The sequence below is a fragment of the Temnothorax americanus genome, unplaced genomic scaffold, assembly GCF_048541705.1.
Source record: "Temnothorax americanus isolate GAGA-0224 unplaced genomic scaffold, ASM4854170v1 Scaffold33, whole genome shotgun sequence".
Taxonomy (NCBI): Eukaryota; Metazoa; Arthropoda; class Insecta; order Hymenoptera; family Formicidae; genus Temnothorax; species Temnothorax americanus.
Window position 1 is genome coordinate 2,155,798 of NW_027509475.1, and position 15,149 is coordinate 2,170,946.

The window sequence follows — 15,149 nt, forward strand, 5'->3', positions numbered from 1 at the left end:
AGAGATCTAGAAATGGTTGCTCTACAAGATTTGCGGGAGGAAGAAATGGAGGGAGAAGAAGATTCACCACTACGTCAAGACTTTGGTGATTTTGCAAGTTTTGAGCCTTGCAGTATTAAAAATAACTTAAGTCCACGATATGGAGCAGATTCATATGGCGAAACCTCAAAAGCTATTTCCAATTTCCATGACATGAATTCTACAAAAGTACCCAAAGCTGGATTCGATGAATTTGGTATCTCTGGAGACTCGCTCGTATCTAGTAAGGACACGTTAAACTCGCCTTTTGTAGACGGCAGCCTTAAATCAGTCAGAAGCTCGCCTTTTATATATAAGAAAAGTACTTCCCGCAGTAACGTAAGTCAAGGTTCTCTAGGGAAGCCTGGAAGTCCACAAAGCTTAGTTAAGCGAAATTTTCTCGATAGCCCAAATCCGTCTACGTTTCGGGACGATCCCGATTACGAAAATAGAAGTCCTGAAATCATGTCAGGCATCGACAAAAAGGAGATTACTTCTTTACATGTAGAATTTCCATCGGTGGACGTTATGGATATTCAGATCAATGGTGACAAAACGGAAAACAACAAGCACACAGGCGACTATATGAACAAATCGGAAACATTGAATAACGGTTACATCGGTAATACGGCTACGTAGCTTCGCTGTACGAAATTTTATCACTTGGAGTGAATTGGATATGAGTATTCCAACAAAAAGGCAGTGTCTGTGCCAAATTTATGAGCGTATTGGATTATCGTTTTGAAAGGATTACATTGAGCAGTGTTTTCTGTATATGAAAGGGATGTCAGTGTGTTCTAGCTAACATACGAGTTATACTCATAAGTCTATATTTTAAACGTCTAGACGTCTAACTAAGAGTACAGGTCCTAACAAACAAATGGAGTTTCCTTATACGGGTGTTACCATGTCTTAATTCCGTCTCTCTAAATGTAATTAATATTGCTACGCGTGTACAGCTAATTATATATTTGTTGCGCTGCGATGCATGTTGGAAACGAGCAGCGAATATATTTATATCAGATACTGTCTTTTTGAAGTTGTCGCTGTAGTATATGTTAATATGGAGAGTTTACTTTATACTAAAGACGCCGTTATTGTGGAGTTATTATAGACAGTTGCGATTTAAGTAAAAAATCTTGAAATTGAACCGCTGAAGCATGGCGGTTGTCCATCGGCAATGCACATTACCTAGTAGGCAAAGCAAGAAACGTCAAGAAACATTTCAACTACATTGCGTTAATGTTAAAACGTTGCTGTAATGTAGATAAAATGTTTCTTGGTGTTTCTTGCTTACTGGGTATCTACTGACAAGCATGTAGTAACTTCTCTCCCTATTAATTATCTAGCGTGTAAGCGTGTATCGAGGAATTAAGCAGGTTTATTATTTATATCATAGACTTTCCGTTTCGTTTTCAGTCGCAAGATACGCTTTTTGCGCTGTAACTATATTGTATAGCATTGGTTTATTTTTTCCCCCGAGTTTATAGTAAATATAGTACACCAAAGTGGCAATTAGGTCGACTACCGCGTTGGTACGACATTTTGTTCACAGCAAAAAGACCACCTTTTATAAATTTTGTGAATTACGCCTAGTCGCCACTTTGCATGATTTTAAGCTTTGAACTCGTATAGTGATATAGATATGTTGGAAAGTATGTGTGTAGAGGGGGTGATTCAGAATAAGTGTATGGACTTAGCAAATATATCGCGTTCCTCTAATTTATAAAGTTCTATTATATTTATGTTTTCTACTATTGTTTTAATATTTTTGATTTTATTGTATCAGTTAATCTAAGAGTTATGAATCCACCAATTGTTCGATACACAGTAGGAGAATTAGGGAGTAAGGATCCTTTTTTTTTTTTTAAATTGAAAGGCTTTTTTCAGTAGCGACCGTACAATTAATGAGCATTTGCGATATAATTTGCAAAAAGTTCATAGCTTTTATTTTAATCTTTTTATATTGTAATTATGATGAAATCTTAAATGAAAACAATTAGTGTCTAATCTTTAAATTTAATATTAATATTATATTTTAATTTCAAAATTCTGACACGATCAAATATTATAAAAGTACATATTAATTTTAACGGCGCCTTATCCTCGTTTCTCGTTATAGACAATCTCGCAAATATAGAGATCCAAAAAACAAAACGAAACAAAGATATATGTATGTTTGAAAAGTTTCAGGGCTGAACAAATTAACGATCACAATAATATGTAAAAGAAATTCGACGTTCCGAATGTGAACTTTGTTGAATCTGATGCGTCAGATATTTATATGAAATGAGCAATAAGTAATTCTGTCAAAATTTCTTTTATGTTGCTATTGTGCTTCTGAAATTTTCCTGACATACCTTGTACATATTGACATAGGCTATATGCTATGTACGTAACTGTACTATTTCGTGGAGCTGGCACATGAAATCGCATTTTGCCTCCTACAATATGCCTCTTGTAATATCTTTCAACGAGGAAGATACAGCATATTTCTCATTGCGAACCAATACCACTTTTCGACTGAAAGTTGACATATTCCGCAAAGATTCACCGTGCAATCTACAGTCATGAATTTATAGTCTCCATATCGTGCAATAGGATCATCCACAGTATTTATACACCGTAAACGGCTACAACAGTCCGCGGCGTAAGATATCGCTCTTATCGTTTCTGCGTTGCTCCACGAAATAAACTATGAAATTCAGAGGCATACACCATGCTTTTGAGTAGAGACGAGAGAACGTAGACTGTCTTAGAGCCCAGTGAGAAACAAGATTGACGACGGACGAGAAAAGGTTGAACCCGTGTAATCGTTACAGTCGCGAGATAAATAATATTGGATGAATCCTAATGAAATGAGGAAAGAGTTATTGTACGAGCAACGCAACGTAATGCAGTTGAGTCTAGACATAACGAGCCTCTAACACAAGACTGATTAGCTAATCCCACTATACATCCGTAATCTCTCAGTAAGTTAAAGATGCAAGACAAAATGGTAGAAGTTCCAGACTGTTCCATATCCGCAGACACACCCTCCTTTTGATGATTTATTTCGTTTGTTCTTACACTGCGCATACGTTTGAAGGGGTATTTAGTCCACTACGAGATTTATTAGTGCGATCCACGGTTGTTTCGTTCCTACAACGTCGCGCGCATACGACCCATGCCACTTTGATTCGATGATTGCTCAGAGCAAATGCGGTAAAACAATATATGGGGTATCTGAAATCAATGTACAATTTTTCACAGATTTCTTGATGAAATTGCGTGTGATATTAATCTTTTGTCGATGCTATTTAGATGAATATTCCTCGTTGGAATCATTTAACTTTCAATATTTCGTATCCAATTTATTAAATGGTTACACAAAAATCAGATCTTTGTTAAAATAAAACACACAAGGTTTTTTCTTGTCATTTACATATACACACACATAATATTTAATAATATATATAAATAAAATTATTATTTTATAGTGCAATTCGAAATAAAAGAGTATAATTATATAATACATGTATACACGCTATTTTTTAGGCATTAAAATTGTATTTTATTATTTATTATATTTAAATGTAGCTCGCGCGAAATTTTTTCAAGTTTTTTTGGAACTAACCATTCAAAAACAGATCCTGAATTTATCAAAGCATTTTTTATTAAAAAAGAGTAACGTTTCAGTCTCAGGATACCCTATATATCAACGTGTAAAATACCAGTGACCTAATAGCAAATGTCTATTCCCAACATTTTGTAGAAATACATTGGATGTAAAAAAAGAAACGCAGCGTCACAGCTTGTGTACAGACATAAGATGAAAAAATGTAATTAGATAACACGCGTAAAAAGCTCAATTTCTGTGTCACCACTATTTTTTTTTAAGAAGTATCCGCTATTCAACTCCTTTTCTTCTCCATCGTTTTTAGCGATTCCAGACTAACAATCACACGATTATCATACTCTTTTTTTTTACACGCTTGGAAATTTTGTTCACTTCTAACGTGCCAAGCTAAGCGATGAGGCATTTATTTATCGGAATGCTGTTATCTCTGATTGCGAACGTATTCTGAACTTGACGAAATAATCGAATTTTATCGGGATATAGCGTACATAGAGCCTTGGATCACGGCGAACCTTTTTTGTCCTTCGCAACTCTGACGATTTCGTTTAACATAGACATATATTATACATAATCCGTTTCTTCCTTTCAACTTAAACTTTTTTTTTAAGCGGAATGCTTTGACGCGCAAAAATGCGCGTTTTGGAACGAAAGGTGGTAAAAATCCAGGTGCGCGTTAAATTCCCGGAGTTAAGCAGAGAAGGAACACGACTAACGACGGATTAATTATCGGCCGATGTATCGTAATAATAAGCCTCGCTCGTATTGTATCTAGTATAATAACAGACAAACGCAGTTAACGCTTAGACCATGTACATGTACTATATACGAAATAAGTATCGTAAGATTAACACGAAATGTTTCCTATATGGCCGCGAGTCTCCGTATTATAAGAACGGCGCGCGATCGCTAAAATTTAGGCCTATAGTTTAATAGCTCTGTAATATATTAGAAAGTAACTTGCAGATTTTAAGGTAGCACGTAATCATGTCTGGAAATCGTGTAACTATATAAAAGTGTGTGCCTGTGTTGACGCGCGTATCGATTGATTTGACAAGCGTGTGATCTGTTTAAACGTTATACGTAAATTACAAAGATTTGAGGGTGTCGGCCACGTGCCGATAGATCAATGTACATCTGTATCAATGTTGGAAAAGAATCGTGGAGTATCGGGCACGAGACAGAGAAACGGCATTTACTTTATCGTTAAAAAAAAAAAGCGAGGCGCGAAAGCCCCTGCGTCGCGCGAATAATCAAGTCCTCCGCTGATCTTAGACTGAAGCACATAACTCTAATCATCCTCGACGTCGAGAAACCCTGACATAGGATTACTCTATCTCGATCTGTTAATTTATTTGTATTTATTCTGTGTAAACGAGCGCAGACGCAATTTTGAGACGCTATCGATTAGTTGATATTTAACGCACCTGTTGCAAATATATATGAGCATTACACGGCGACTCGATTCCTTTCGCATCCGACATAATCATGCCCTTCGTATTTCGAAACTTGTTACATCGATACCTCACGATAGAATTCGGGAGACGCATTGATTTTTTTTTTACATTAGGGGATATTTTGGTCCACGTTTTGCAACTCAATATTCTGTTGTACACAATTCTTTTCTTACGAATAAATTTTTACGGTATATATCTAATAAAAGAATCTTGCACAGTAAAAAAAGCCCTCATTATGAGGTTTCTTATTGTGACAGCAAAGATTTTACACCCACATGCTGTTTTTATTCAGATTATTCTTTTAATCTTAAACACCGTTCGCGCAATTCTGTTCACAATTCTTATCATTGCTATATTTATACAAATAATAGACGAGATCTCTGATACAATATCGTGTATATCTCATAGCGTTACATCAATATATTCTAATATATAATTTCAAACCATATTTATGTACTACCATTCTTCGTGTCACTTTACTATTTTTTCACTTTGCGAAATAAGTTACGCGACTGCTATAACTGCTCAATATTAGATTGCTCAAGTTCCGTGACAATGAGGTAATACCGTAAAATGAATAACATTACAATATTATATTACAATACAACAGAGTCCTTTTATTTTAACTGAATTCACACGAAACATTTTGTTCTATTTTATAGTCTGATTTTTGTCATAGATTTTATATAGTACGATTTTACTTTCTATATAATAAGTTTTCAACAAAGATCACGTTAGTTTCATTAAAAAAAAAAAGAGTAAAGATACGTTTAAAACTAGCAACAAATAGTAGGACCGCGTTGCGGAGTTATCCAGGATAATTGCAATCTTTTATATGTTCTTTTTATAGATTTAGATATTTCAAAGAAGACGCCACTTCAAAAATCAGTTTATTTTTTATCAAAGTTATACGTGCTTTTTAACATGTCCAATCGTTCCTATTGTATGAACACATGAATACTATTATTTTTATTAGATCGTATATTACACGACAGCTGGTGTATACACACACACACACACGTGTGTGTGTGTGTGTGTATATATATATATATATATATATATATATACTGTCTCTGGTGGAAAAATGTCTCAGAATTTTTTATATTATTAATCAGAATTTCTATAAAAATTTTCAGACTTTCTTAGAATGTTTAGAATTCTTCAGGCTTTTTTACGAATACGAATTGGAACGTTTTTCAGAAAAACTCAGACAAAATAATATAATGAAATACTTCAGATTTTTCCCGCCAACACATCTTTGTAGAAATCTGAATAAATATGAGAAAATATATGTTATTTATCAGAAATTTTTATACATATGAATACTGAAATATTCCGAAAATCCTCATCCAATTATTTCTGAAAGTAGGTATCTGGCAAATTTTGCATTTTTTCAGAATTTTTCACAAGTCTCAATTCTTAAAAATTTTCTGAGAAAATATGAGAAATTTTTTCATCATTTAATTATATGTTTTCTGTGCCTATCGTAGAACTATCACTCACAGAACATGCGCGCTTATTCAAATAAGTGTGCGTAGGTACACTTCAATTGTTCATTGTGTTCAAGCAGTATTAGGATAGTATATATCACAGATATTTATTTTTAACAATTTTACACAGAATATTTTGTGTTTATTTAAACGACAATATTATCGTTACCTTACTCAAATTATCGAAGATGAATGGTCACACGCTATATAATGCTCAAACTGTTAATTTGCAAACGCAATACAGGCAAAATTGTCCAGACCACAATTTGCGATCAGTTGTGATACAGATGTGCAAAGATTGTATATATATGTATACAAATTCGGAACGTTCCTTTTTTTTTATCTCCGCTTCTCGACGATGCTTTGCGCAACAGCCTGCTTTGCGGATTCAGCCTGCAAATGCTTGTGCTTCAATCGATTTTTGGCTAAAGCACGCAAGTATGCGAACGAATTATACGGCGAGAGTGTTATGCGATGTTGGACTGTAAAGTGCGGATGAATGATGAACGGAAGTATGTTTATAAAAGTATGTTTTAAATAAAGTTAATGCACATATATTAGTCGACAAGACGCGTATGCGTTCGTATGCAAAGCTTCTCAATAAAAAAAAGCGCGAATGTAAAAAAAAAAGAAAAAACGAAGAAACGAAATACTCGTTTTCCACAGGTTTAATGCCGAAGAATATTTTATCGTTAACATCGATCTCTATAATGGAGCTGATGTACGCTTGTGTCCTTCTGTTAATTATTATAGTCGTTAGATGGATTTATTCACCTCTGATGCAATGTTAACGCGTATAAATAAAATAATTACGTCCTTGTAAAAGGGCAGTAAAGGGATACCGAATCAAAGATTAGCCTAATGTCTTGTAATAATCGCGTGCGTGATGCTGCGACCACGATACGCGGATATACTTATCGTTTCACGATCAAGTGTTGTTCAGTTGCCGGTTTTGAAATACAGATCGATTAATATATATCTATAATTAATATTATTTAATGTAAAGTGACATAGGTCGATTTTAACAGAGTTTCCAAGAGGCGCGGATTTACCATACCACTTTGAAAATGTGTGTAAGCAACCCGTGCGCTGTATGGAGGAATACGCTTGAATACCATGCATATTACGAGGGCAAACCATTTGTATAGAGATTCTTTTGAGTGATGCACAAACGTTAGTGTATATTTTCCTTTTTGAACTTGAAGCAAACGCCACTGCCACGATGAAAGATAAACCTACGAGGAAAAAAAAAAGATACATTATGAATGAAGCATGAGCGCGCAACATCAGTAATGTCATCGGAATTGGATTCTCGTCTCGCGTGATTCGCGTCTTCTTTAAATCCTTCATTATTCTACGATAATACGACGTGTCGTGCATAATCGCTTGTATACTTGTAATTTTGCGCGTCGCCATGTAACGTCATCAAACGCATTACACGGAAATTTAAATGATTCCTCGCTGTACGGTGCGACGACGATAGCGTAGCAGATAATTGGGTGTTTTAGCGCACTAACAAATTAGCAAGGCATCATTTCTTTCTAGATTAAGGATAATTTTCTGTTTATCTTTTTTAAGTCACGTCTTTTAGCGCCGCACGAACGTGCGTACGGGGGATGTAAAATGATGATGGAACATTCGTGCGGACGAAGAGCACGAGAACCGAAGTCACCTCGGCCTTGGTAACGAGAGCCGATGGTTACCAGGCACAGCCATTGCTGCGGATAGTCGTAGATGTAAACATTTAATTTGTAACATCATTATAAGAGTATAGGACCGCGCTATGGAGGGGCGACAATTTCTCGTATGTCACTCTGTCACTGTATATCTTTAACTGTCTCTTCCCCCTCCTTGTCGCGGCATCCCCTCGAAGGTATTGATGTGCCCGCGCCCGGGGAAATGCTTGACAAATTTAGATATATCCGATTATCTTTACATTAAAAATTGTATTTACTATTATTGACTATATGATACGCGCTGTACGCAGAGGAAGAAACAAACTTTATTTACCAAATACCAGTTTTTTAATAAAAAATCTTTTTGTGAAGGAAAAACATTGAACGCCTGTTACGCAGTTGAAAAATTCGTGTTATTAACATATATCGCATGTCCCAAATGGTCCACTCAAAGTTTTTTATACGTATATATTTCACACATTGTCTTGAAATTATAAGTCAGCTATTCTGCTCAAGCCCTTAATTTTAGTGAATCTCATGACTCATGCATGCATGCGTTCTTAAAGTCCGTTGCTTTGAACGGCATGATAATTAATCTATAAGGGTCTCTCAACTCGTCGGCTTATTCAAACTTTTGATTAAAGTAATGTCCAAAACTTACAATATTTATAATGGCAAATCGTCATAATTATTGAAAAACGTGCTACTTCAAGTAAATGCAAATCATGCAAAATTATTGGTAAAAGATGAAACACAAGAAGATAACGTAATCGTAAATAATCGCATTCGATTATTCGATACAATAAATCCCTTCAGCGGTTTCATAGCGGTTCGATTTGACAACTCGCGAGAACACATAACTCAATTTCTTCTTAATTCCATGTTAATGTGATTGCAACGTCGAGACACGCTTTCGCGATGTAAGTACCGCGAGAATTTTCACGCCGCAGTATGAAAAATCGATTATACGATTGCATCTGCGTCTTCATCTTGCTCGTGATATTACAATCGTTGATTTGTCACGCGAAAATCGTCAATAATACTCACAGGTATTGACAGTACGCGATTTTCTTAGGCTGCTCTGCATTACCCGTCTGTTGTGGATTTAATGAGATTTTACACTTTCTACTTGTCACTTGTTACGCTTTTATTCTCCGCATATAAAATATTCTTTTATATTTTACATCGATATTTTACTTGAAAGATTATATATTTCTAGAACTAAACGGGAGATTTCCGTTGCTAAAACATCGCAATCTAAAGGAGATCCTAGTTATGCAAAACAAATAAACTCGGAACATGAAGAGAAAGGGGATGATGATTCTGAAGAGGGCAATACCTATCGAGACAATACGAAAGAAAAGCGTAAAGTTTCGAGGAAAGCCGCGGATTCCGTGATCTCCGTCGATCTCCATTCATCTAACGTTGAAGGAGATCGTGACGATGTGTCCAGATACCTTAACTCACGACGTTCGAGTGAAGAACCGGAAGAAGCGGATGAAGAGGCAACGGCACGTGATAAAAACGAGGAAATGAGTAATCTCCTGCGTTTACCCCGTGACATAAACGGCGACAGATATACCGATCAGGACGAGAGATCGAGTTTGTATGATGATTACGAGGCGAAAGACATCGCGAAACGTGGTGCCCTAAGCGGCCCGGAGGATTACGAGGAAATAGAAGAAGACGACTCGCCGGGAATATCGGAAGATATAGCTGCGGTGCAAGACTCGATGGCTGAAGTCGAGAAAAAAGAAAAGGATGCTCGGGTGAAGAGAGACCAAGCGGAAATTTCAGAAATGCTCGATACGTCCGAGTCAAGTCCGGACGATCCAGTAAAGTTAGAAGAGTCGAAGATCGCGGCAAAGGATCCTAACTCACGCGACGTCTCGTGTCGTATCGAATTGTTGAAAGGTTTTAACGAAGCGTCAGCGCCCAAGGACGCGTCCAAGATCAAAGGTTTCGGGTCGAAGGACCCGATCTCAAGGTTGAGCGATTCCTCCAAGATTCAAGAACCAACGAGCAAAGTTACTTTGCCCAAGAAAGACGAATCAAATGTGGAATACGAGAAACGCGTGGAGGAGGAGATTCAACGGAAGATCGATTCGCTTAAGGAGGAGATTCAACGAAATATCGAGGTGCAGCAACAAATAAGAGACATCGAGGACAACAATGCCCGATTCGACGAGTTGCAAGATCAGGAGCACGAGGATGAGGAGAGGCAGAATTTCAAGGATAAACTGATCGAGAAGCGCCAGATTGTAGCCAAAAGATCCATCCGCGAGATCGTCGATGACACGGCTGGTTCTTCCCAGCGAAACGAGAAAAAGCGATCTTTGAGGAGAGAACTGCATAAAAAGCGGCAACATCGATCTAGCGAGATCGGCAAGTCGAATACTTCGAAGGAGAATGAAAATCTGAAGAAACGATTCGTGACTAATCGCGATAAGTCTTCTGAGCTAATTCCTTCGAAAGGGCTTTTCAAAAAGAAACGCGAGCGCGTTAGGCAAATTTTCTTGGTGAACAACGATCAGCATCGGGCAAAGAAGAGACAATCGAGAGGCTACACGTTGCCATCCGACCGGACAACCGTTGGACCCAAAAATGAATTATTCACGAACCCCGATTCGAGTTCTTATCTCCGTACGGACAACAAAATGGTAAGGCTTAAATTAGTGGAAAACGGATTAAAACCGTCCATTATCGTGTGATTATTAAAAATTAATTGATATATTGCGTAAAATAAATTGCAGAAATTGCTTTTATACATTAATATAAATTACATATTTATACATTAATATAAATATAAATGTATAAAAATAAGTGACAAAAAAAACTGTCGCAGCTCCAAGTATCTTTGCCCGTTGATGAAGACGAGAATAACGAGGAAGAACAGAGTCCTACAGCGGAACACTCCGATTCTTTGGTGCTTCTTACTGGAAGTTCGCAGGAATTAAGTCCACGTTTAGAAAAAGAGTACAAAGAGGCCTTCGGTGGATTGCAGAGTGAGCCTGGTAGCGCTTTAGCCAGATTCAAGAGGATCAAACGTGTACTAGCTGGTCCTAATGCAAAAATTTGAAGTTTTTGTCGAGAGAGAGATGTAAGATAACATAGATTTATCTTTATTTTACAATCTTCAGGACAAATATATCGTACAAAATAAAATTATGCACAAACGATACTTCTAAACTAAGGCCATAATAGCAAAAGACTAATAATACGAATATGTAGGGATAGATTTATGTAAAGAAATATAGATATTAAAGAAAGCAGAATAATGCACATATTTGTAATTAAAAAAAGATTATAGCTATAATAGAATGTAATGCCATTCATTACGAAATATTCCGAGATTGCGAGCCGATTTAATTATAGCCTAAATAAATGATATAAATTCTTAACAAAGATAGATAAACTCTATTCTTTATCGCTAATTATTTATGCACGCTATTTTACGCTGATTTCTACAAAACCTTAAAAGAAATCGGGACACACATCAAGATATTTCTTCTCTCCTCTCTTTTTCTGTATATATATTTAATAATTATTCTTATATATTTTGGCACAAAATTTGATGATAAATAATGCAATATTTTCCGATAGTTTTTCAGTGTGATATTTCTGCTGGTATATACTAAAATTTTTCTAATTTTTCGGGGATCTTATAGATTTAATTTTTTATCAATGGATCAATTTTCTTGAAACCGGTGCTAAACTTTTTCCAATTCTTCCGATCGCGAACTACTCATTTATTAATGAACCGATTTTCTTAAAATTGGTGCTAAAATTTTTTTAATTTTTCGGGAAATAATAAGGCTGCGTTCCACTTACTTGCGTTCACAACGCTCGCGAGCATCATTTCGTCCTTGTTTAACATTTGACAAACAACAAGGATAAAATAATTCCACGAGCGTTGCGAGCGATAAGTGGAACGCACCTTTAATCACTAATGTCTGTCCATCTGATCGCAAGCTACTTTATTCATTAATCAAAATTTTCGATAATTGTTGTTAAACTTTTCTTTTCCTCTGTACTTGCAAAACTATATTGTACAGATAATATAGACAATTCTTTAAGCTGTTTTCTCCCAATATTAAAAACAGAATTTAGTATCTCTAATTCCTTTGATAAGCACGTGTTAAAAACACCTTTATCGTCAGTCTAAAAAAAACAATTATTTTATTTGTTAGTGAATTTTTAACAATATATGTTATTTTTCATACTTACTCCAATTGTTATAGGATGTCCAGCTTTGTACAGATATTTAAATTGATGATACATATAAGACGATACTGTTTTACATTTAATGTTTGATGTCAAGCATAATTCTAGATTATAAGAAAAGTAAAATAATACTTATTATATATTAACGTTCACCAAAATATCTGTTTTTGAAAAGAAATTATCAAAGATTTCTTACCAACAGGAATTTTGGATTCCAATAACATATTAAACAATTGTTGAGAACCTTGTAAACTAGGATGAATGCAAGTACAATGTCCCAATCGATCAGGTTTAAATTTTAAAATATCGTTCGTTTCCACTTCATTTGGCACCTGTATTTATACATATTATATTGTACAGGGTGTCCCATTTTAAATGACAACCTTGAATATCTTTTGAACAAAACAATTTTAAAGATTTGAATTTTAAAAATGAAAATATTTTAGATGAAAATTGAAGGGTTTAAAGGGGGCCAATCTTATCTCCTTATACATCTCCTTGGAGCTTTCATGTATACACAAATATTTAAAGAAGTTGGAGTACTATTGCAACAGCATATTCTTGAGATCAAATCAAATCAAAAAGTCCTGTACCACTTTTCCCTCCAACAAACAATTATCGAGATCCTAAGCTAAATATTGGAAAAGTTACCAAGTTCTCCTTGAAAAAATATCTCAAAAAGTATTAGGTAAATAAAAAAATGTTTTAGACAAAAGTTGTTCAAATTAATTAGTAGAAAGGTAATACAATAAAAAATAGAGGTTTTATTTACAAAACTTGACTTAGGCCCTACTAATGAGCCCAGGCAACGAGTCCCAGACTCATAATCTAATAAGACCGTCTATTGATTCCCTTTAAATCCTCCAACTTTTATCTAAAACATTTTTCTTTAAAATGTATTTTTCAAGAAACACTTGAGATCGTCATTTAAAATAGGACATCCTGTATATGTATAGAGATAGTTGATCTTATCCAAAAGATAATTTACCTCAGCACAATGAGCCGTAATTCTAAGGCCGACTTTCCTGGACTTTTCTAATAACTCTAAAAATGAATCGCCTGCTGTTGGATCGCCACTAAGATCAATACCCACAACATATCCTGGATATTTCTCTATAAACTGTATAGCAAGATTTATATTTTCTTCTGCAGATTCGTAACCTTGTTTTCGATTAATTGACACTAGTAGTTTTACAAGAATTTGTGGAAACTCAGATTTGGATGCTCTGTATACACATATCAAATATCATTTCCTAATTACCTCGAGAAAAAATTAAAAAATATACGTACAGACGTTATCGAGTTACTTACTCCATAGCTTTTATTATAGCTTCAAGGTACTCTGTTTTTGTCATTAAATCATTTACAGCACGAGGTGTGCTTCTCAATTCTAAATAAATCACATTGTCCTCGTGAAACTCTTTTATCACGTCACAAGTAGCAACAAATAGGGCCTGTGGTGTAATTGTCAGTGCATGCGCTATGTCAAACATTTTAAAACATCTGAAAAATAAATATTACATAGTATTCTTTATTGAACAATTTACGACCTCGATAGGGTTTTGTAGGAAAATACTGCCTACGTACTCGCTTAAAGATGAGAAATTAGTAGTATCCATACAAGCTTGATCGGAAGCAATGCCTGAGCGATGCATTTTACATAATTTTTGCAACGTACTCACACTTAACGAACCGTTTAAATGTGCATGAAGTTCCTAATCGATCAAAGAAAGAATTCACTGTTTAGTAGATTAAAATATAAAATAAAAGTATTTATTTTCTACAATAAACGTCACTCTTTAGGCGAGGAACACAAAAACGTACCACTTTGGGTAACTTTCGGCAAAACTCCTGCATGTCCATTTTATCTCATTCAATATAAGTCTTAACTTTATAAAATAATTATTACACTTTTCAGTTCTATAAAACGAATATTCCCGTTGTAAATGCAATCAAAACTGTGTTTGCCACTTCGTTTACGTTTACCACTGTGCTTACGTTTTCGAGTTGTTCACGCGCTCACGAATCACGAGTTGTTTGATAGATAGATGGAGTTACCATTGAGCGCGAATGACAGAAATCACGTGATTGACTCATTCATTCATGGGGGAGAGTAGAGTCATGCGCTTCTCTTGGGGTGCCATTACATGGAGCGCGGAAACGCGGAAACGCGGAAGCGCGGAAGACAAAATTTACTAGTTCCGTCGATCCGTTCCGTCTGTTTTGAATGCCTTATATTACATGGAGCATATTTTGAGCGGAAAAGCGGAACGGAGAATTATAAAATATTAATTTTTAACGGTATTTATTGATTAAAATGCTTGTATTCAATAGATAAGCTGAAAAGATAAGCATATTAATAAAAATTGCAATGAATTAAGTGAACACAATTTTAAGAAATAAATACAAATGTCTATTTGTCACTATACTGTTCCGCTTTTCCGCGCAAATTGTGCTCCATGTAATATAAGGAGAAACAAACTCGCGGAACGAACGCGTCAAAATCCGTTGTCAACGCGGATACAATATACTCCATCAAATTTCGGAGCTGTTTAATCACATTGAAAAAAAAGCTTTTACTCATACTCTTCGATTACTTTATTATTTAATAAAAGTGGCAGTATAATATTATAGATCCAAACATCATGTTGATGGTTATTATGAAGTA

At 35.3% G+C, this 15,149-nt stretch overlaps 3 protein-coding genes across 5 annotated transcripts in view; 2 read left to right on the forward strand and 1 right to left on the reverse strand.

The window, feature by feature from the left end:
* Positions 1-8,637, forward strand: part of Inr-2 (insulin-like receptor-like) — a 55,171-nt gene extending 46,534 nt beyond the window's left edge. For both annotated transcript variants that reach the window (XM_077413595.1, XM_077413596.1), the window contains exon 12: positions 3-8,637. In XM_077413595.1, the coding sequence (XP_077269721.1) occupies positions 3-657 (655 nt within the window). In that variant the 3' untranslated portion in view covers positions 658-8,637. The remainder of the gene's footprint in view (positions 1-2) is intronic.
* Positions 8,638-9,208: 571 nt separating this feature from the next.
* LOC143901388 (uncharacterized) lies at positions 9,209-11,294 on the forward strand (the record flags this gene model as incomplete). Its single annotated transcript, XM_077413656.1, has 3 exons — positions 9,209-9,306; positions 9,477-10,917; positions 11,103-11,294. Coding segments are annotated over exons 1-3 (1,731 nt in total), but the record flags the coding sequence as incomplete, so codon positions are not given.
* Positions 10,964-14,559, reverse strand: Ada (adenosine deaminase-like protein). Of its 2 annotated transcripts, none has more exons than XM_077413607.1 (7): positions 14,306-14,559; positions 14,069-14,196; positions 13,793-13,984; positions 13,470-13,707; positions 12,678-12,813; positions 12,485-12,585; positions 10,964-11,319 (listed from the first exon to the last, which is right to left on the reverse strand). In XM_077413607.1, exons 1-7 carry the CDS (start codon positions 14,342-14,344, stop codon positions 11,299-11,301), a joined length of 855 nt encoding a protein of 284 aa, XP_077269733.1. In that variant the 5' UTR covers positions 14,345-14,559; the 3' UTR covers positions 10,964-11,298. The 2 variants fall into 2 exon arrangements, with proteins under 2 accessions (XP_077269733.1, XP_077269732.1); XM_077413606.1 differs by having other exon boundaries at positions 10,964-12,418.
* Between the last annotated feature and the right edge of the window lie 590 nt (positions 14,560-15,149).